This window comes from Meles meles, chromosome 2 (genome assembly GCF_922984935.1).
Source record: "Meles meles chromosome 2, mMelMel3.1 paternal haplotype, whole genome shotgun sequence".
NCBI lineage: Eukaryota > Metazoa > Chordata > Mammalia > Carnivora > Mustelidae > Meles > Meles meles.
Genome location: NC_060067.1, coordinates 186,921,213 through 186,944,671, shown reverse-complemented (window position 1 = coordinate 186,944,671; position 23,459 = coordinate 186,921,213). Strand labels below are relative to the sequence as shown.

General features: G+C 34.3%; 1 protein-coding gene across 3 annotated transcripts in view; it reads left to right on the top strand.

The window, feature by feature from the left end:
- The window catches only part of MICU3 (mitochondrial calcium uptake family member 3), a 100,775-nt gene that overhangs the window by 63,922 nt on the left and 13,394 nt on the right, over window positions 1-23,459 (top strand). For 2 of the 3 annotated variants that reach the window (XM_045997346.1, XM_045997345.1), the window contains exons 7-11: window positions 246-317; window positions 3,465-3,503; window positions 12,289-12,384; window positions 18,348-18,448; window positions 18,939-19,110. In XM_045997346.1, the coding sequence (XP_045853302.1) occupies window positions 246-317; window positions 3,465-3,503; window positions 12,289-12,384; window positions 18,348-18,448; window positions 18,939-19,110 (480 nt within the window). The remainder of the gene's footprint in view (window positions 1-245; window positions 318-3,464; window positions 3,504-12,288; window positions 12,385-18,347; window positions 18,449-18,938; window positions 19,111-23,459) is intronic. The other variant, XM_045997348.1, reaches the window with a different exon arrangement.

Sequence of the window (23,459 nt, the reverse complement as noted above, 5' to 3'; positions counted from 1 at the left end):
TAGAGATAAAGTAAAGCTATAATTTTGTATGTTTAATTGAACCAACAGGCTGCCAGTAGCAAAGTGTGTGTTTTCTTCTTCTCAGGAAAAAAAAAAATTGGTATCAGAAAATGTATCTGTAGTAGTTTTACTCTTCTTCATAGATGAAGCTTATTCTTTGTTTTTAGAATGTACCTAGCACAGAGTGGTAAGTAGGTACCCAGAAACTCACTGGATATTTGATTCTTGATCACTTTCTCTTTCAGCTTCAAGAGATATTCAGGAAAAAAAATGAAAAGAGAGAAACAAAGGGAGATGAAGAAAAGCGTGCAATGCTGGTAAGAATACTTTATAGTAGTTTAAGGTGGGTTTTTTAGCTGAGAATTATTTTATTCATGTTGAAAAGCAATGATTAAAGTCTATAACTTTGGAGCTGTCCCTTTCAGGAAAACTTTCTAAAGTTCTTATGTAGAAAATTTGCTTCAGATTTCTATGCATCTGTATCAATATTATATCAAATATTGATATTAAACATCTGTGTCCATAATCCCACTCATTATATCATTTTCATCCATATTGTTGTTATCCATGAGAGTTGAAGGGTATATCATATGATAGATGAACACAGATCATTATGCATGAAAAAATTTAAAGGTGAATTGCAAAGATTTAATTACACATGTGAGTGAATTTAGTGGCACTATAGCCGTGTGAATGTTGAAGCAAAAACAAGGAATATTATGTTTTTTGAATTCTTAGGCTCTTCTCAGATGAGTAATGTTTTCAACTTATTCTGAAGGTAGAGTTAAGTAAGCAACATTTCCCTCTATTGTCCTAGCGGTTTTCTTTTTGTTTATCCCACGTATTTCGGTCTGACAGTATCCCAGGTTTATATAATAAAAGTAACAAACAGGTTCTGAGATCTTACTTTGAGGGACCGTAGTAGATGCTTTGCATGCCTTTTCTCATTTAATCTGCCAATAGTTCTCTTATTATCTGTAATTATGGCAAAGCCAAGATTGGAGTCCATGGCTAGGCCGCTCCCAAACTATACTTTTACCCACTATAGCATATTTTTTAATCTAGTACTTGGATAGCAGAAACTCAGTTTTGTTGAGATGTAAATGTAACTGCTTCCTTTGCAAATTAGTGACCCTGTGCCATACTTAGTTAATCTACTTAGAATTCAAATAATTAACTTCAGAGTTGCAATGTTTTTTATTATTTTCATTGTTATAAGGATATGTATTAAGTTTTTTAAAAACTTAGGTTATAAACCTGTAGCAGATGTTGCCATATTCAATTCCAATAGGTGAAGGGTATATTTTTATTTATATTAATAAAATCAGATTATCAGAATATGAAATACCTATTATTTCATAGTATATTTGGCTGTGATATAATTATCAATATTTGTTGAGCCACCCTCAATATTCTAATTTGACAAAGCTTATGGAGGACACTTTTAAAAAATCGAAGAGCTGATACAATGTTAGCCAGGAATTAAAAGGAGCATTACGAATTCTCTAACTTAGGTCTCATGGTTTTTAAATTATAATCAATAAATCCCATAGGAATTAGCCTCATAAATGCCTTTTTTTAGAATATTAGCAAATAACATTAGAGAATTAAATAACTTCATAAATTTTATTTTCTGTAGATAGCATATTGAAAGAGTAAGCAATTGTTTTAATTTGATCGATTAACTAAACTGGATAGACAAGTTGTTAATAAAATATTATTTAGGAAGTTGAACTATGTTTATTAATCTTTTGATATACCTCAGTGATAGAATAGATCGTGTTTCAATGGATAGAAATCTTTTTTTTCTAATTTGAGCATAGTTGAAACACAGTGTTTACAATAGTTTCAGAAATTTAACTGTTTTATTTATTTGTTTATTTATATTACTTCCAGGAAAGGACTTGTGGATCTTCCAAGAAAAACACAATACTATTTTAATCATTAGCATTTACTGAAATACGTAAGTCAAGTAACAAAGGGAGAGAGGAAAGGGAGAAATGATAGCAGACAACCCACAATGGGAGAAATTAGTGTCAGCACGAAGCTTGATTCTGAGCTTTATTGCAGCCCAAGTAAAGTTAATGCTGATTTAATGCAAATAGCTCATAATAGTAATATAGTAAAACCTCATTAACCTTGGGTTAATTAGCAAAAGTCTATCTGAATTAATGAAACTTAAATTATATCAGCATACCCTAAATTGTATAATTTCATATGCATACTGGTCAGTGACACATTCTCTAGCAAATATATGGAGAAGGAGACTTGTTTTAAAGAACAGATAAAAAATTTATAAACAACATATTGTATAACTTGTTTATATGTAAAGAAATGCTTACTAGAGTCATTGGTCTAAAGTACCTCATAGGTATTTATCTTAGAGTTTAATTAGTGCTCCTGAAATTTATTTACGTAATTTAGCTATCAAAACTATTCCTTAAAGCTATTAAGAAATAATCTTTAGTGTACCTCTAAACTAAATAAACAGCATTCTAAGACAGTATAGCTCTTTACAAATATTTGTTACTATGTTTAACAATAATGATGATTAGTGGTAACTTATTGTTAATTGTTGCCACATTTTAAATAATGCAAAATTGAACTGATGTGATTTTTGAGTTTTTAAACCATTGAAGTTTAGTATATAGTAAAAATACATTGATTACATTAGAGAGACAGTATAACGGATTTATGAGCCATATTTTCAACATCTGAATATTAGCTCTATCATTTTTCGTGTGGGCGACCTTGAACAGGTCTCTACCCTGCCTGTGCCTTCAGTCTTCATTTGTACAATGGGGATAAATAGTAGTAATGACCACATAGGATTGTTATGGGGATTAAATGAGCTAAAACATGTAGCCACTTCACAGTATATGCGTCAGAAGGCAAGAAGGGAACATAACATTTCTCGAGACACTCTGTGCTGTATCCATTATAAATGTTACTCCCATTTAGTCATGAGATTTCTGTCAGGTAAGTATCATACCATTTACAGACGGGAAAGCCATCTTAGAGAGGTTCATTAACTTGCCTAAGATCCCAGCACTAACAACAGAACAAGATTCCACTCCAGATCTCTCATACCATTTTCACTGCCATGCTGCTATATCCAGATTTTTCCCCTAACCCATAGAGAATTGCTGAAGCATGTCTAAATAAAACCGTGTACTCCAGAGGAATGTTTTACTCAAAGCAGTAGTTGATCAGAAAGTTAAAATGAAAATGGTTGAAATAAGCACAGATCATTTAATATTTAATTATATGAGATTTGAAAAACTTTGCTACTCATCTTTAACATTTATCCCACTTGTATTGTGTGTGTGCTCTATATAGAATGTAGCATAATGATTTGCCCTTCCTAATTGATTATTTTGTCGTCTTTTTCTTTTTTTCTTTTGCTATACTTGGGTTCATTCTGAAATGTGACACTTCATTTGGCCCTTTGTGCTCTATGTCAGCGTCTTCAACTTTATGGATACCATTCTCCTACTAATAGTGTATGTACAATACTTTAAATGTTCTTTATGTAAATAGCCCTCACCTGTTATACCTGATAATGTTATTTCTTTATATACAGCTATATATGCTATTGAGAATGTTTAGGCTTTATTGGATATAATAAGGTGCAGCCAAGCCAAAATTTTCTATTTCCTTCCTAGATTTATGAGAAGACTAAAATTTACAGAGCCGTTGTGTATCTTTAACTTTAGGTTAAACTAAGGAAAAGCTGAGTGAACAACCACCAAAAGCTCTGGTAAAATAATGAAAACTTTATATTTTTCAGCAGTATTTGAAGAGTTAAATACAAATTATGGAGCACATTCTCAGGCTATGCTCCTGCAGAACACAGGTATTTTAAGAACTAGATCTCTCCATCTGATAAAGTCTTTTCTCAACTCTAATAAAGAGAATATTAATAGAAAGACTTCTTAGTCATTAGTATTCTGCAAAATTTTTCTAAAACTTTTGATGCCTGCCTACTGCCTGTGGTCTATTCAAAAGTCTGGTATGATACCTGATATATTTAATATATCAATGTATCATGTTATTTCTCAAAGAGGATTATGATTTTCAGACTCTTCTTTTCTTGAAAAAGTTGAGAGTTCCTGCAAATATCTTCTGGATATTCTTATGCTAAGCTTTCTTCTTCTTTCCTCCCTCCTTGAAAGTCAGAGCTTGTTGGTTAGCCCAGCTACTAAACAACGGAGAATAGGCCATGGCCCCTTTTGAATGTAAACATGTGCAATTCATTTAATTTACCCAAGGATCCTTACGTCACTTAGAAGGATCTTTCAAATTATAGAAACTTCCCCTGAGAGGAGCCCTTGAATTCAGGTTTACTGACACAGTATCCTGCTTGAAAGTGTTACAGTCATAAGTGTGCAACTCTGAACCAGGTGTGCTGTCTCCTGTATTGGAGAGTTGATCAAAATTCCATACTATAAAAATTAACTCTCTTCTAGATTTGAACATACACTGAAGGGTGATTCGGCACAAGATAAACCCAGGGTATCTTGCTTCAGTCCTAAGGAATGGACCTAGAACAGGTTGGAGAATAAGCCAAGTCCATGGGACCCTTATGACTAATTGTTTTGATAACTTACAAGTAACATTAAATTTTTACTACAAAATTCGCTACTGTTTTCAATTAAAAAAAGTCTAGCATTGTCTTAAAAATATTAATGTCCCTCTTTTAATCATTTCAAAAATTTCTAAGAATGTATAAAGTAAATCTCACAGATTATAATGCCATATGCCCTTTGAAACTTAATAAATGTTAATAATACTTGTGACTTTATTACTTATTCTTCTAATCTCATGTGTCATTGCATGAGCCATTTTTCCAACTGTGGCATTTTGTATTTTTCCTTTAAACTCAGATAATTTTCATGTAGATGACTATGTGGTATTTAAAAATACACATTCCAGAGTACTATCATTAAAAGGAAATAGGTACTAACTTAGTACTAGTTTAAGTTACATATAGAAATTGCAGTCACTCAGAGATTAATAGAATGATATTAAGAAACAGATTTAAATTGCCTATTTCACTTACATTATGCTTACTTATTTAATAGTAGAGTAAATATATGATTTTACATTTTATTGTGGTAATTTTTAAATTTTTATTAGTTAACTGAAGATATTTTTCCATCTAAGAATATAAAAATGCATATTTTAAAGTGGTGTAACTTGATGTCATTTTTATCCACAGTCTTATTAAATGGATTGCATGACTTTTCAACTCCCTTAGGGTTTAGTTGATTACATAAACTGCTTTTTTTTCCTCTAACAGAAAAAATTTTGCTCAGAAAGGAATAATCATTTTCAAAAAAAAAATGCAAGCAAACAAGAGAAATTTGTTGAAAATTAGAAAAAAATTCAGTTGGCCTGAAATTTATATAGAATACTGTAATGTACATATTGGACAAATATATTAGTACAGTGTTACAAATTAACTGATGGTTATGTGCTAGTTTCCTAAATTGTAGACCTCCTGGACTGCCAAAGTACCTAATGTGAATGCAGTACATGGAGCTGAATATAACCTAAGATTCTACCTTTAGGAAAAAGTTCCTTCAGGAACAGCAGGGACCCTCCTAACTTTGACTCCAGAGAGATTCTGTGGCCTCTGTAAAAGCCTGTTAGAAAATTTAATCACTCTTACAGTAGATTTTGCCTGTCTCATGCCCGATTATCTCTTGCTACAGTGTAAGGCTGAGCGTTCTCCTTCATATCCATGAAGATAGTTACCTTATAGCCTTTTCTGTTCTAAATAACCATGATTCTTTCCATATTTCTCACATATTCAGCTCTTGATTATCTTGCCACAGGAATGAAAACAAGTATAAAGAATTCAAAAGAATAAATAGTGCAAAGTCAAGTACATTTTATTTTGAAATGTCCTATATGATTTTTTTAAGTTTTTTAAAGATTATTTTAATTACCCAAATTCCACTGTAGTCAGAAATGTGCCAGTTTTTATACGGTTTTTGACGTGTGTCAGGACTTGTTTTTATGGGCTGAAACAATGTCTGTGTTTGAAAAGAATGTGTATTCTCCAACTGAGATACAGAGTTGTATTACATATAAGACCAAACAGGTTAATATGTGTTTTAAACCTCTATCATTATTAATATTTTTGTCAGCTTGATATGTTAATTAGTATGTTAAATTGTACATTACAATGATAGATTTGTTAATTACTTGTCATTCTGTTATTTTTAAGTTTTATATATTTTGAAACATTGTTATTACCTGCTATAAGAATATACATTTCTTAAATCTTTTTAGTGAATTGAATCTTCCCTTATATACTCTCCTTAGATCTCTAGAAATGTTTTTTGCCTAAAATCAATATAGTTGTCAAAATAAATATACCAATTTTATTTTTATTAATATTTTATATTATTTTCTATTTAGTTTTATTTTCTATTCTTTAGTAAGGATGAAACTTTCCCCTATTTTTTTTAAAGATTTTATTTATTTATTTGAAAGACAGAGATGACAAGTAGGCAGAGAGGCAGGCGGGGGGGAGGGGGGAGGGAAGCAGGCTCCCCGCTGAGCAGAGAGCCCGATGCGGGACTCAATCCAAGGACCCTAGGATCATGATCTGAGCTGAAGGCAGAGGCCTTAACCCACTGAGCCACCCAGGCGCCCCACTTTCCCCTATTTTTAAAATGCACTTTTTAGTTCAGGAATTTCTTACAACTAAAATGTAAATATAAAATTAATAATAAAAGTTTAAACCTCATATAGATCAATAAATAAAACATTGCCATGCCCCCAAATGCCCCTTCCTAGGTCTTTCTAATCATAATCCCTCCCTCTCCTCCAAAAGATAACACAGTCATGACTTCTGTGTAAAGCACTTCTTTGGTTTGCTTTGTGGTTTTACCACCTACTTAATTACTTAATGCATCCTCAGCCATATATATATATTTTTTTACATATATATTTTTAAGATTTTATATATATATTTAAGATTTTATTTATTTATTTGAGAGAAAGAGTGAGCGAGAGAGAACACAAGCCAGGGGAAGGGGCAGAGGGAGAAGGAGAAGCAGACTCCCCACACAGCAGGGAGCCCGAAGGCAGACACCCAATCAACTGAGCCATCCATGCACCCCAACAATATAGTTTAGTTTTACACATTTTGTGCTTTATATGATTGGGATCATATTAAATGAGTTTTTCTATTCTTCTTTAACACAACCATCATGATTGTCTGTTTCATGTGCACGGTTATATCCAATCCTAGGTCATGCACTTTTATTGCTGTAAGCAGCAGTTCTCAAACATTGTTTTCTCAGGATCCCTTTACATTATTGAAAAGTTAGAGAGGGCTAAAAGAGCTTTTGTTTATGTTGGTTGTATCTGTATTGACCGTAGTAGAAATTAAAACTAAGAAATTTAAAAGTATTACTCCATTTAAAAATAATAAACTCACAAGTTAAATATATTTTATGAAAAATAAACAACATGGTGAGGAGAGTGGTATTTCACATTCTTTGGGAATCTCTAATATCTGATTTAACAGAGGACAGCTGGGTTCTCATAGATGCGTCTGCAACAAATAACTACCAGTTGTTTCCCTTGAAGTGACAGGCTCACTTGGTTCATTTTCAGAAAAATGCCCACCAAATAGCAAAGTCTGAATAACTACTTTCTCTAGATATTGTTCTTTTAAGTAAAAATAGCAGCTCACGAAAGAATTGACTAGTTCACCTTGCAACACAAACCCTTGCACAAAGACTTTTTCTCGAGACAACCATTGTACTTCAGAAGTGCTTTATGCACGCTTCTAGTTTCATCATACTGAAAATTAAAAAGGTGCGTGCTCAAAGGTTAATTTAAAAAATTGTAAGTTTTATTTTTCAGCAAGTGCATTCTTAAGTGAATTTTTTGTTTTTTTAACGTGAGTGTATATGGAACTGAAGCATCTAGTGACTTTGGTCTTTGGTGCCACTGCCGTCATCATACTAAGGCACCAGCAGTTTTACCCACCATTGCTGTTATACCGTCACTTGACACAGTACCAGAGGCAATAATGTCTTTACGATGCTTTTAAGAAGATATAACTGTTTTATATTTTGTCCAGCTTTTTCAGTTATTCTCAATGAGAAGGTTGGTGCTGTCATTAATAGAAGCCTGGCACATCTTTTTCAGTCTCTGTCCTTATATCTTGACATGTCTTTTTTTTAAAAAATATTTTATTTATTTATTTGACAGAGAGAGAGATCACAAGTAGGCAGAGAGGCAGGCAGAGAGAGAGGGAGAAGCAGGCTCCCTGCTGAGCAGAGAGCCCGATTCAGGACTCGATCCCAGGACCCTGAGATCATGACCTGAGCCGAAGGCAGAGGCTCAACCCACTGAGCCACCCAGGCATCCTTGACATGTCTTTTTTAAAAACATATAATTTGTGTATTTTATTGGTTCTTTTTTATGTGGGTTGATAATTTCTACCTTTTAATTTGACAGATTCAGTCACTATACATTACTCTGATTATTAAATTATTTGGATTGATTTTAGCCATTCTATATACTTTTCTTTTCTCCTTTCTTACCTTCCTTTTTGAATTAACTAAGGTTTGTTTTTATTCTTTTTATTTTCTTCTCTATTAGTTTAGAAGACACCATATTTCTGTATCTTGTATAGTTATTCTTGAAATCTTAATAAGTATACTTAATGAAGTCTTTTTTTAAAAGATTTTTATTTATTTGACAGAGAGAGAGAGAGTGAGAGAGGGAACACAAGCAGGGGGAGTGGGAGAGGGAGAAGCAGGCTTCCCATTATGCAGGGAGCCCAATGCAGGGTTCGATCCCAGGACCCTGGGATCATGACCTGAGCTAAGGGCAGATGCTTAATGACTGAGCCACTGAGATGCCTCAAAATAATGAAGTCTTATTAGATAGGCTATATTGTAACCTCTTCCTTAAAAATAGTATTATAGTGCTTTGAAGGCTTTCATTCCCCTCCTGGCATGGATATTTGAGTTTATACAGTGTTTGTTTTTGTCTTTTTTTTTAATCCCATAAATTAGATTTTTTAAACATATACCATCAGTATTAGTTTAGAATTACTTACATATTTGCCCTTTCTTAATCTCCTTTTTAATCTCATTCTCTCCTAATTCTTACAATCTTAATCTCAGAAAGCATATTCTCAAGTGAGGGTCTTTCTAGAATTATCTTCATTCTGCCCTTATTTTTTCCCAGTTGTACTGAGATATAATTGACATATAACACCTATAGTGTTTAAGGTGTATAATCGCAGAGTGATTTTCGTAATAAGTTTAGTTGACCTTTATCACCTCAGATAGTTACAAATTGTTTTTCTCATGATGAGCACTTTCAAGATCTACTCTCTTAGCAACTTCCAACATCAGTATCGTTAACCATAGTCACCATGCTGTACCTTACATCCCCAGGACTTATTTATCTTACAACTAGAAGTCTGTACCTTTTAACCATCTTCATCCACCCCCTTCCCACCCGCCTCTAGCAACTACCAATCTGTTCTGTTTCTATGAATTCTTTTTTTTCTCTTTATTTGTCTGTGCTTTTATTTGGGAAGATAATTTTACTATATCTATAACTGTAGGTTGACATTTATTCTCAGCAAATTATATCACTGCAGTCTCCTAGTTTCTATTACTGAAATTGAAAGGTCAGCTCTGAGTCCAATTATTATTTTGTAGTTAATCTTGTTTTTTTTTCTACTACTTTTAAGATTCTGTTTGCATTTGGTATTCTGCAATTTTACTATAGTGTATCTCTCTTTTTGGTGGGGGGGCAAGAAATGTGTCAAGCTTACAGAATACAGTACATTTGGGACATCATTTTGCCTGTGACATCCATTTTTGAAGTTCTTCTGAACTATTTATGTCTTCTTTAACCTTTTTTAATAAAAGTCTACACCTACTTTAACATTCTAGTAGAGGCCTAAAGCTCATATAGTAATCAAAGACCCTGAGAAGACTTCAGGAAGTCATTGTAAATTTTTCTGCATTTACATATCAGAGCATAATAGTATTCATTTCACAGCTACCACAGTGCTAAGTTAGTGATACTTGGGCATTCCCTTCTCAGTCTTTCCTTAGTCTGTAAGCGTATATTCTGGTTTTGTATTTGTGTTGCAGTTCTTGCTATAAAATCTGTTCTGATTTTCATTGCTACTTTAAGCTTATTTTAAATATTGTGTTATATATTTCTGATATTAAAGTTTTCTACTAGTTTTGCATGTTCTGAAATTTTACTCTCAATTCCATCATCCAAGCCATTAAAAATTAAAGACTCGCTCCTGAACAGATACATATTTAGGAATCTATGACTATGCCAAAAAAATCACTGATACATGAGCTCTATTCCCTTAATACAAAGAATGACAATAGTTGCTATGAGAATATTGTTCCTTTTCTCAGACTGCCTGGATAAAACAACATTTATCAGCAGTTGTAACAATTAAGTTATATATTCTATCATAATTTAATCTTTGGGGCTAATGCAGGAAGGACTATTAAGCTGTTATGTTCTAAAGAAGATTTTTTTAATTGAAAAAAGTAGTATATGATCCTGATAGATAAATATACATTCTTAAAATATTTTAATATATCAGAAAGCAAAAAGAATAAAATAAAACCTATCCTAATCTCACCAGAGATAATCAGTATGTCCAAATATATTTACTTCTTTTCTAAGCTCAGAAATGTATTTTTATCTATAGAGATCCATATCAATGTAGTTTGTCAGACTACTTTTATCCCTTAATATGTCGTGAACATCCTTCTGATGTCATCAGTGTTGATGTGTGTACGTACGTATGTGAGTGTGTGTGAATGGTGATGGTGACCAGTGTGGAAGAAGGAAGGAGGCATTGCTTCACAAAGTGAATCGTCATTCCTCTTACCCTTCAATAACAGTGTAGTCAGCGGGGTTTTCTAGTTGGACAGGTTTAACCACCCCTTTCTTTATCTTATACTGACCTTTTCAGTTACAGTAAAAAATGTATCCAAATTGAAAATATTGAGATAATATTTGCAGAGTATTTAATCTAGCTAACATTTATTGAGGTTCTACCATTCTTATATAAAAAATGAACTTTGGTCTAAATTCAGCTAATTTTACTTGGCTTAAAACTGCTGTAGTTCAAGCTTGTTTTATTTCTAGAGGGGGTGTTGAGTGGATTCTCTAACATATTGCTGCATTTACACTGATGGTAATAAGTATGTCTATGTTTATATAAGTGATTCCTGATAAATAGTACTTTGTTATTAAGATTTTATTAAAATATGAGCAATAGGCAGTGTTTTTCTAATTAATAATAATGAATTAAAGCTTAGTTTTTTGAAATAACCCCCGAACACATTATAATTTTGTTAGTGGCACCAGACTTAAAAATTAACACACACAGAAATAAAAGTTCTCCTCATCATTAGACACTCACTCCTCCGTACATCATGCAGCATTTTCTTCTCATAATAACCAAAATACAACGCCTCAGAACCAGTGAAATCTTCCCTGATGAATCCTGACAGAAACTGCATTTACTTATGTTTGTTTACAGAGACCCAAATTAAGCTTATAGTTTATGTTTTCACATGAAGGTTAGACTGCCCTTCTTAATTGTGATCTCACCTTCTTCAGATTAGCCAATAAGACAGAAACTGGTGTTCCTTCTTTGCAAAGGGTTAGAAAATACCTTATCTATTCACAGGAGACATACCTAGCAAACCCCTGAGTAGCTTTGAGTAGTTTAACCTAAACTGGTGTATTTCTTTTTGACAAGTTTTAGATTAATTTAAAGTTTATGTCTCTACATATGAATGTGGTCATTTTCTTTGATGCACTGATGTGATGTACACTGGCCAGTAATCATTGATTTTTAAATGAAGCATGATTTTTATAGGTTGCTACAAAATGACTAAAACATTGTCCAAATGAATTTACTTCACATAAGGTGTGAATAAAATTTTTGTTTCACACTTTCTTAGAAGTTATGCATGTTGCAGTAGATAGCACGGGGGAGGGTTGAGGAATGTGATTCTTTTTGACAAAGCCACATTGTACGTGGAAATAGTGGTTATATACCATTTCACCTTTGAAAATACCCTGGGTTTACCAGCAACGTAATATAATACTGTTGTGCACAGCAGAAAACAAAACAGGTAAGCTAATGTGTTTTCTTTTCAAGGTTGGCTAGAAGAGACTTAAAAGTGTATAAATTATCATTCTTTGTGACTGTTCTTTAGATTTCAGATGTACTTCTTAAAACTTCTACAGGTACTTAAAACAGATGCCGAGGAACTCGTCTCCAGAAGCTATTGGGATACACTGAGACGTAATACAAGCCAAGCACTCTTTTCAGACCTCGCAGAGGTATCATTAAACCTCAACCAGGACCTTGTACTACTTGCCATTTTGTTAAACTAGTCTTCGCTTCATTTTAGAGTTACAATGATGAAACCAAAAATAATTTTATATTTTCCATTCTCTTCAGTAAAGCAATAATTTCTGTATGTAAATGGTATATTCGAGTGTGTCAGCTGTGCTGGCAGGGGCTGTGAGGTGACCTGTGACAGTCTATGTTAAGTCAGCTTGCTCGTTGTAGAAAACATGACTTTCCAACTTAACTAAAAAGAAATATCGCTGTTTTTAATTTAAGGATCACTTTCAGGAAACTTAAGAATACTATTTTACAGTTTCACTGAATCTTTTAACCTTATAATTTTGCCATGTTACATGAAGTGCTGAAGCTTTTAACTTGGTGAAAGACAGCTAGTGTTTTAGAGTTATGGTAGATTCAAACATTAAATTTCCTATTATTACTCTTGTATAGTTTACCAAGTGTGAGCAAGGGAGGTATGGTAGGAGCAGTCAGTCAAGGAAGGGAGGAGGAATATTTTAACTTGACGTTGTTCTGGGTTGCCAGCACATAGAACATTAAGAACAGACCGACAGTTAGTCATTACTGGTTTTGAATTCCATAGAGACATGCGCCTTATTGCTGCACTCGGGTAGGCTGCTCCCCTGTCCACTCAGCTTGCTGTTCTTACTAGGGATTTGTCATTTCATTTCTGGTTTTTGTTTTGTTTTGTTTTGTTTTTAGGGATTTGTCCTTTTAAAAGATGGACTATGCCTTCAACATTAAACACGATTTCAGATATCCTATTATGAATTTTTAAGAACCTTACTATCAATCTTACCACAAAGAACTTTTCAGTATATACTGAGATATTTTTCATTATTTTTCTCTTTGAAGCTGGCGTCTCATTTCTTTTTTCTAAAGTTTGACTTCTAAAAATTATTCCTAAAATATCTAGAGAAGTAAACTGGAATCAGGTGTGACTTTTGTTATCTGTTTGTAGTGTTACTCACTTGGCATCTCTAGACTGGGACAGATACTTGGAAATGTTAATTTTGTCTGTTGTTTTCAATTTTAAAATCCCCAAACAAAGCATTTTGCCCTTTCTCCAGTTTACCTCTGATGTGTAAATACAATGTAATTATGACGAGTAATTAACTTTTGAAAATTACCTTTTAAATTTGAACAATTTTTTAGTCAGAAAGTGGTAGTAGATGTTTCATGTAGGGTATTTCAGGCGTACTTAATTCTGTAATCACTTATGCAGGCACATAGTAATCAGCGCCTAAAAATAAGAGTAAATAAGAGGACATTGGCCCAAGAGTCCTACAGACTAGCTGAGACCTAGCTTCAAACTAACAGTCATATCACAGCTCTATCTCCATCCTAGACTGTCTACTTCAACATCCAGCCTGTCTTTAATCTAATTTCACTCTGCTAGAAATTCTCACAATTAGACACAATCCACCAATTTGACATTGAATTTAATTCAAATCTTGGGAGATTTAATATCAGAAGACCAGTTAGCGCTTACATACACTTAGAGATAAGATGGCATGCATAAGACCTTCTGAAGAGGTAAACTCTGTCAGAGGTATGTGGGAGCTGGTTTTTATGGCTTCCTAGAGTTAATTCTGTACATCTCTTCCTACCTCAACATCCGTGACATCCCATTGGTACTTGAGAGTGGTCCTGATAGAAGTATTAATGCCATAGAAACTAGCAAACACTACAAATCAGGCTTTTTCCCCTAAAGATCTAATTTACTAGCATACCATTGGCTGTAATCAATCCACATTATAATCCTAATCTACTAAATCAATTAATGAATTCATTGAAACATCATGAAAGTAAATCTGATAGAAGGAAGAAGAAAACAAAACTTATATTGTGTTCTAAAATAAAATAATTATTTGGGGATTATCTCTTATTACCCTCCTACATTAGACAGGATAATTGAGAATTAACTTTAATTAAGTTACAACTCATTGAAATTCCTTATAGGTTACTACTGATGTCACCATAGCATTGTTTATATAAGTATTTCAGGACTCAAATTTGTTTAGAAAGCAAGCTTAGAAATCGATTTGATTTCCCTCCCTCCTGTTCCTTGAATAGAGCTTGATGTGATTATTATCCCTTCGTATCACTAAAAATACGTTGAAAGTTATCTTAAAAATCATAACATTTTTACATACTTTTAATTCCATTCAAATTTATTTAACTATTTTATTTTTGATGAAATCATTTAAAGTAATTTTTAATCACAACAAAGATAAGGGCCTTTCATGTAAATGGCCCATGGGGATTCTTTTGTGGCGTTTTCTTTGCTTTGTTATGAAAACACCTGAATTCATTTTATTTTAACAATGGGCACAAGAATCAAAGGGATAAAGTCTCTATTTTTGTCCCAACTCCCCTGTGATTTAAGTTATATAACACTGTTAGGATACTAAGGACACTGGTATGGTTTTCAGTGACTCCTAACAGTGCTCTATTTCATTGAATGGGGGAGAAAAGTTTTCACCATTTCCATTTTCTAATTTTTTTTTTCTCTAATGTCAAACTGTTACTTATGCCTCTGTGGATCTGGATTATCTGGATAAGTGCAACCTAAGTCTAATAAGATTTTGATGATGAAAGACTGTAAACGAAGATCTGCTCTGCTCAGTGGGCATGAGAAAAACTGGAAGAATGAGGTCATTATTGAAAACCTGTATAAAACAAAGCCATCTCATTTTGCTCTGTTAGGTTTTGAGGTAAAAGACATCACAGCACTGAAGGAAAGTTTCATAATTAGTTACCTGAGTTCACTAACTTTCGATGTTCCTATGACCTCTCATGAAGGCATATTTTTTTTTTAAAGATTTTATTTATTTATTTGACAGAGAGATCACAAGTAGGCAGAGAGGCAGACAGAGAGAGAGGAGGAAGCAGGCTCCCCACGGAGCAGAGAGCCCGATGCGGGGCTCGATCCCAGGACCCTGAGATCATGACCTGAGCCGAAAGCAGCGGCCTAATCCACTGAGCCACCCAGGCGCCCCATCATGAAGGCATATTTTTTCCAGATCTATATAACATATGTGTAGTTCCAGTTAACAAAAAGGAAGCAAAAGTGTACCATGTAAACTTTTTTTTTTTGCATTAAGCTTCAACATTATTATCTTCTCTGACTTGTCTAGTCCTTTTTCAACTTCTTAAAATATATTGATTTGACAAAAATAAGTAATAATATTTGTTGAGTGTTTAAAATATGCCAGTTATAGTACTAAATGATTTACATGTATTACCTGATCCTCACTTAAGGTAGGTACTGTTGGGTAATAATATCTCCAGAGAGATTAACTTCCCCCACGGTCACTTAACAAATAAGGAAAAAGTCAGGATTCAAAGCCAGGAAGCTTACTCTTGAGCTCAGTCATCTTACATGCTTACCACCCCATAGCTAATTTGTGAAGTCAGCAACTTTATTTAAAACACCATGGCCCCTCTTCTGATCAACTTTCTCTCTCCCCCATGTTCCAGTCCTCTAGCTTCTAGATGGATACCTCAGTTCCTACTGTTGACTGCTGATTTGGTAGAACCTCCACTCCTGTGCTCCATTTAGACATGCCTTCCCAAATATTTCTCCCCCAACTTACTGAAGCTATTCCATGGATAATAATGGATTAGGCTTGATCATACACAATCACAAAAGAATGTTTATAATTAAAAGAGATATCTCCTTTTCCCCCAAAGGTCTTAATGCTGTATTCCAAAGCATCTTGTGACTGCCAATAATAACATTTGTATGCTTCATTTACACTCGTACTCTAATTTTATCTTCAAAATTAATAGGTTTATGCCTATTTTACAGATAAGGAAGCTAAAGGTAAAAAAATTCCATGAACTCAGGTCTTCTGATTTTAAATCCTCTCCTTACAGCAGTCTGCCTCCTCAACATAAAGCTACTGGTGAAAGTAATAGTGCCTTTTGAGCACTCCTCAAAATTATCCTAGTCTCTTGTCACATACCGAGCCCTGAAAGGCTGGTACCACTGGTATTACTCAACATCCATTATAAGCTTGTTTAGGAAGGCATATTTAAAAGATAATATGTGACACCTGGCTTCCAGGTTGTGTTATTTTCTCCTTGGCAATCAGATCTTTGAAGAAGTTAGAGATTTTATAGGGAATATATATGAACTTCTAAGTTATTCCAACTCCTGAAAATACTTGGGAGTTGTCAGCAAACTAAACTAAGTAGAGCTCTTTCAAACCAATTTTAAGGAGGTTATATGCTAGAGCTTACTTGAGAAAATCCAACCCCCCCAAAAAAACTTAAGTAAGACTACACAATTTACTAAGGAATTTCAGTAATTATAAGTTCAAGTAGAAGATACCGTACATGTTGGAGATTTTGAGAGAGACCTGAGTAATCAAAGTAGCAAAGAGACCACTTAAAAACAGGGATTAAAAGGCACGTAGGAGGGAAAAAGACCAGTCACAAGACATAGTCTTTATAACGCCAAACTAGTCATTAGAAGTTAATATTTGGTCTAGGGAGAAGGGAAATAAAGATCCCACAAAAGTTATGAAGGATAAAATATCTGTGTTTATGAAATATTGGGAAGAGAGTTTACAAGGAATCAAAAAGATTACCAAAAGTTAGTATGTGGAAGATGGGTAAGATAACACGACTTACCCTTTGTAGAGAAGTATATACTTTTTATTTCTTATGTTTTCTATGAAACAGAATCCTGGCCAAGAAGTAATATTTCAGATATGTACCTCTGGATGGACATTTACAGCTAATTTTTTTTTTAAGATTTTATTTATTTATTTGTCAGAGAGAGTGAGCACAAGCAGAGGCAGAGGGAGAAGCAGGCTCCCTGCTGAGCAAGGAGCCCGATATGGGACTCTATTCCAGGACACTGGGATCATGACCTCAGCCAAAGGCAGCCGCTTAACCAAATGAGCCACCCAGTCATCCCAGCTAATTTTTTTCTAAATACAGAAAATGTTAATCATAATTTAGCCTCTTTTTTTTCTTACATTTCCCAGGATTACATATGGGAGAGTTAAAATCGTTTGAATTTTATGATTTTTGCACCTGAGTTTATAATGAGTTATAATGTATATAATGAGATATGAGCTAATGGCCAAGTGAGGAAGGAAATGAGGAAAGAAGAGGAGGAAGAGAAGGGAATGGAAGGAGCGGGAGGAAAAAGAAAAGGAAATCTATATAGTCACATTAAAGGAAAGGACTATTTTCATAGACCATTAAGCGTTGTAAGGACTAGACTAAAGTTATTTTAAGAATACCCTTGTTGGAACTTGAAGGAAAAAGTCCTCTGGAATTAATCTCTTATCCATTCAAAAAATAATTTAAGAATTTTCTTTTAAAAAAATTATAGATTATGTAAATTCCAAAATAATAGTACTATAGTTTCTCTTCCAAAATATAGTACTTCTATTTAAAGTATCATAAATATGGAATTTAGTAGGAAAGTATCATACTGAAAGGCAACTATTTTGTAAAGGTTAAGACCATTCTTTTGTCAGCCCCATATATTTCATATATCTGAAGAATTTACCTCTTTTGAACATCCTTTTAAAAATTTGATTTTTTTAGGTTAAGAAAATCCAAACTAAAGGACTTAAAGATAAAACATCTAGGTGATTACTAAAAGATTTCAACAATTTTAGATAATTTAAAACAAGTATTCTATATGCATAATTTGAGGAGGTTGAAAACTTCCTAAAATATAGTCATATCTTTAAAGTTTTTTAGGATGAAGATCAATTTCAGTCATATTTCTATTTTCAAACATTGAACTTCATTTTAACAGTAATGGCATTTATTAATACGGTCTTATGCTTTTCATTCTAATGTTAATATATTCATGTTCTTGGTATTTATATGTTGATAAAATTGTTTGAGGGATATTGGGTATCCCTGTTTACTGCAGCTAACCATTAAATTGTGATTTTTTAAGCGTGCTGATGACATTACAAGTTTAGTAACAGATACTACACTTCTTGTACACTTTTTTGGAAAGAAAGGAAAAGCTGAACTCAACTTTGAAGATTTTTACAGGTGAGCTTAATTTTATGTTTGTTTTAAAAAATGTTAACATGCTAAATTGAGAAAGGTCTTTAGGAATCATGTGTTTCAGAAATACTCATCTCTTCACTGATTCCATCCTAGCTGAAGATGCTCTCTCTAACAAACAAGCACTTTCATCAGTACGTATGTACTAGTTGATAAGTGTAATGGGAAGTTACTGAATGATGCGAAATGCCTGGATATTGAAATTGATTATTTCCTGTATATTCCTATATATTCCTAAGAAAGTACATTACCAACTCCTTTGTCGCAGTAAGCCACAGTGATAAGCATGGATATAGTGTCCTCTGTAGTAAACACAAGGCACCACACAATTCATTTAAGTCTCATCACTACCCTGCAAGGTCTTTTGTTTCCCCCATTTTACAGATGAGGAAGCCAGAGCCCTGAGAGGCTAAGTATCACCTGTTGTCATCACTCTTCATTTATCTTATTCATTCTTTCTATATTTTTGTCATAGATTCATGGATAACCTACAGACAGAAGTCCTAGAAATAGAATTCCTTTCTTACTCTAATGGGATGAACACTATCAGTGAAGAAGATTTTGCTCATATTCTTTTACGATATACAAATGTGGAAAATACAGCAGTATTTTTGGAAAATGTGCGTTACAGTATACCTGAAGAAAAGGTATCTAATCTCCCATATCTATTTTATTACATATGGTATTATCTTGTAATTATATAGGTCTATAGAACATGTTGTTTATTAGTTCTTTTGTTGTTGTTGTTGTTGTTGTTGTTGTTTCTTAGTTCTTTTTCTCCTCACTGGATTAATAGATATTTTGGATATTATTCATTCTTTTTTCATCAATGTCCTAGGTGCTCTGGCTAAATTTTTAAAATTGATTAATGTAAAATTCTGGGTAGAGATCTATGTTTTTCTTAGATAAGCTGAAAAACTTTTAAGGTTATTAGCAGTTCTGTTCAAATTATGAATCTCATTTTTGAAGAGAATTCTGCTGAGATACATGCTTTGACTACTACATAAACATCCCCTCGTGTAAAAGTTTATATTGACATCATTTCAGTCACACTTTATTCTGTAATATCCTTAATAAAAGGTCATTTAAAGACAGCCGTTGATGAGTGAGTGATCTTATCAGCAAGTGAAGTGAGGGTTTTCAAAGAGTTTGGATGGCATGAATGGTTAAGAACCTGGGACAACTGATTGTCTATTTGTTTAGCAGCAAATGTGTTGTCAGCAATTCTGAGCAGTTGCATTACCTAGTGGTATTTGAATGCATCATTGCAACTAAATAGAACTGGTGTTACAAGTACCCCTTCAAGCATGAGATGTTTTGGATATATTGCCTTCTATTTGTGTTTAGAGAAGGATCAAGTTAATCTATCCAAGAGAAACTTGCAAATAGTTTGACTTTGTTTAAAATGGATACACTGTGACAGTGCTAACAATTCTCCAGGTCCCCTAAGGAATGAGAAGAAAAGACCTGATGCATTTGGCCATTAGTTTACATAATCTCTCGGGGACTTTTATCTGTTTTACATGATAAGCTGAATTTTTTTTCAATTCATAGACACTTCCCTAAAAATAAATATTAGAAATTGTACTACTTCACCAAGCTGCTAGGATATTATTTAGGCCCTAAATGAATCTGCTTTTCTTTTTCTTTTAACAAATGGAAACACAGAAATCTGTACTCAGAAAGTTCAGTTCCAGGGTGAAGAGTGTATGGGAACTCTGTGTACTATTTTTGCAACTATTTTTTTATATCTAAAATTATTTGAAAATAAATATAAACCTTTCTTTTATATATATATATACACATGTATATATATATATAAACCTTTATATGTAAACCTTTCTTTTAGGTTAAATTTAGTTTCTAAAAACGTGTGACTGATAGAAGTATCTCAAGCACTACACATCATTACAGTTAAAAAAATGAGAATTTGGTGAATGACCCAGCATCAATTCCTGTGATTTTCGTTTATTTGTTTTGGTATTACCTCATCAATCCTTAGAACCTACTTCCAGACGTTGGCATCTTTCTTTTAGGTAAAGGGAAGCGGAGTACCTCAGATACTTAGACACTTGCCCAAGGAATCAAACCCATGACTGTAAGCCAGTGATCTTCCTCCAACATCCTACTCATATCTTTCCCTTGCTTTCACTTCGTATCCCCTCTCCGAAAACAATAATAAGAGCTACTTGGATGGCACTTTACATTTTCTAAAATCCTTTCATTTCCATTCGTGGATCTAGCAGATAGATATTAGGCATCTGCCATTTACAAGACCTTATTCTAGTTACTGTAGATAAAGTGACAAGATAAGCAAAATCCTTGTCTCGTAGAAATACTTCTTAGTGGAGAGACAATAAACAAACAAATAAATGATGTATTTTCAGATAATAATAAATATTATGAAGAGAAACAAAAGTCATGGGGACTGGAAAGGAAGCTGGAGTGTCAGTGAAACATTCTCTGAACAGGTAGCTTTTGAGAAAAGGACGTGAGGAATGACCTATGCAAAAATCTGGATGAAGAACATTCCAGGGAGAGGAAACAGCAAATAGCAAGGGCTTGGAGACAGAGAAAGCTGAATTTATTTGAGAAATTCCAAAAAAGGGTAAAAAATAAGTCAATAGGAAAATAGTAGGAGATGAAGAAAAGACAGATATGGGTTAGATCTTATAGGACCCTGTAGGCCAAGATAAGGAATTCAGATTTTATTCTAATAGTGATTCTAAGAGTGATAGGAAGCTACTATAGTATTTAAACTTTATGGTCCTGAATTTTTTTCCCCCATTTTATTTATTTTTTCAGCGTAACAGTATTCATTCTTTTTGCACAACACCTAGTGCTCCATGCAAAACGTGCCCTCCCCATTACCCACCACCTGTTCCCCCAACCTCCCACCCCTGACCCTTCAAAACCCTCAGGTTGCCCCAACCTCCCACCCCTGACCCTTCAAAACCCTCAGGTTGTTTTTCAGAGTCCATAGTCTCTTATGGTTCGCCTCCCCTCCCCAATGTCCATAGCCCGCTCCCCCTCTCCCAATCCCACCTCCCCCCAGCAACCCCCAGTTTGTTTTGTGAGATTAAGAGTCATTTATGGTTTGTCTCCCTCCCAATCCCATCTTCTTTCATTTATTCTTTAAAGCGGGGATCAGCAAGCTACCTACCTCCTATTTTTGTAAATAATGTTTTATTGGAGCATAGTCACATTCATTCCTTGAATGTACAGTCTGTGAATGTTATTATGCCTTAGTAGAACGGGTACAACACAGACCATCTTTAGCCCCAAATATTTAGCCCCAGACCTTTTATAAAGTGTGCTAACCTTGCTGTAGAACACAGTAAATGTACATTCATCCAGCAAGTATTTTTGCAGCAAGTATTAACTGTCCACTGTGACACCCAAATATGATCTGACCCATGTGCCAGACATGATCTGATTCATGTTTCAAAGAGCATCATGGCTGGTCTGTTGAGAATAGACTTTAGCTGGCCCACCTTTGAAGAAGAGACAAGTCAGGATGTTGTCACAGGAGTGCAGGGAAGAGACGAGCATGGCTTGCACCAGGGTGAACACAGGGAAAGGTGGTCAGATACTGGATCATTTAAATAAAGAGTAGAGTTGGTCGAACTGGCTTCTGGATTAGTTTTCAGTGTGAAGGGAAAAGAGGAATCAAGAATTCCTAGGGTTTGGGCCTGAACCACACTGAAACAGTGGTGCCATTCACTGAGCTAAGCAAGACTGCAAGTTTGGGGTCAGGAAAGAATTGACAGTTTCATTTCGGACAGCTTAAGTTTGAGATTCCTGTGAGGTATATAAATGAAGAAATTAGGCAGGCAGTTGGATATGTGCCTCTGGAATTTAGGGGTGCCGTCAGGACTACTTTGGGTAATCATTAGTGTATAGACTTCCAAATTATGTCTTCAGCTTAAACATCTCCCCTGAATTTCAGACTTTTACATTGTACCACCTACTCAGCATCTCCACTTGGGTATCCATCCAGTAGACCCCTCGGGCTTAATAGTTGCAAGATGAAAACTCCTAATCATCCCCCAAATTTCCCTATACCATCTTGCCGGTTTAAGTTAATGGAAACTCTGTTTTCCCTAGTTGTTCTAGCCAAACTTTGGGACTCCTCCCGTTCACATTCCGCATACGACCCCTCAGCAGCTCCTCGTGACACTGCCTCGTCAGAATTTGACCACACTTGCCACCTCTGCTGCCACTACCCTCGTCACCATCTCTCTTGTCTGAATTATTGCAGTTGCCTCCTAAATCACCTCTCTGCTTCCATCTGTGCTCCCCTACAGTTTCTTCTCCATTTGGCAATTAAGGAAATGACTTATCCCATGATTCAGATCTTATTAGCTCCCCGTTTTACCCAAAGAAAGAGCTTAAATCCTTACAGTGGCCTACGAGGCCCACACAGCTGTCCCCTCATTTCCTCCCATTCCCCACCTTGCTCCCTTTGCTCCGGTCACACTGACAGCTTTACTGCTTCTCAACACCAGGCAATCTTCTGCCTCAGGGCTTTTGTACATGTTCTTGTCTCTGCCCAGAATGCTCTTCTCTCAGATACCCACGTGGCTTACTGTGTTATTTCTCAATGAGGCCCACCCTTCCAGTCTAATGTGTAATTAATCACCTATTATATAAATAATATATAGCCTATTACATAAGTAATAATCTATTATATAAATTAGAACCCTCTCCCTTGGCATTCCTATTCCTATTCCTCTTCCCTTATTCGTTTTATTCCATAGCATTATCCTCTTCTAATATACTGTATTATAGTATACTATATTATACTATATTATATAGTATACTATAATATAGGTTGAGTTCGTGTCTTTATTTTTCATTATTAATCTGGATAAATGATTATTAAATTTAATTATTTGTCTGTCTCCCCAACCAGAATGTAATACTGATATTTTATCTTTTTTATTCACTCAAATATCCCAGTACCTAGAACCCCTATTGAACCAACTGATAGTAT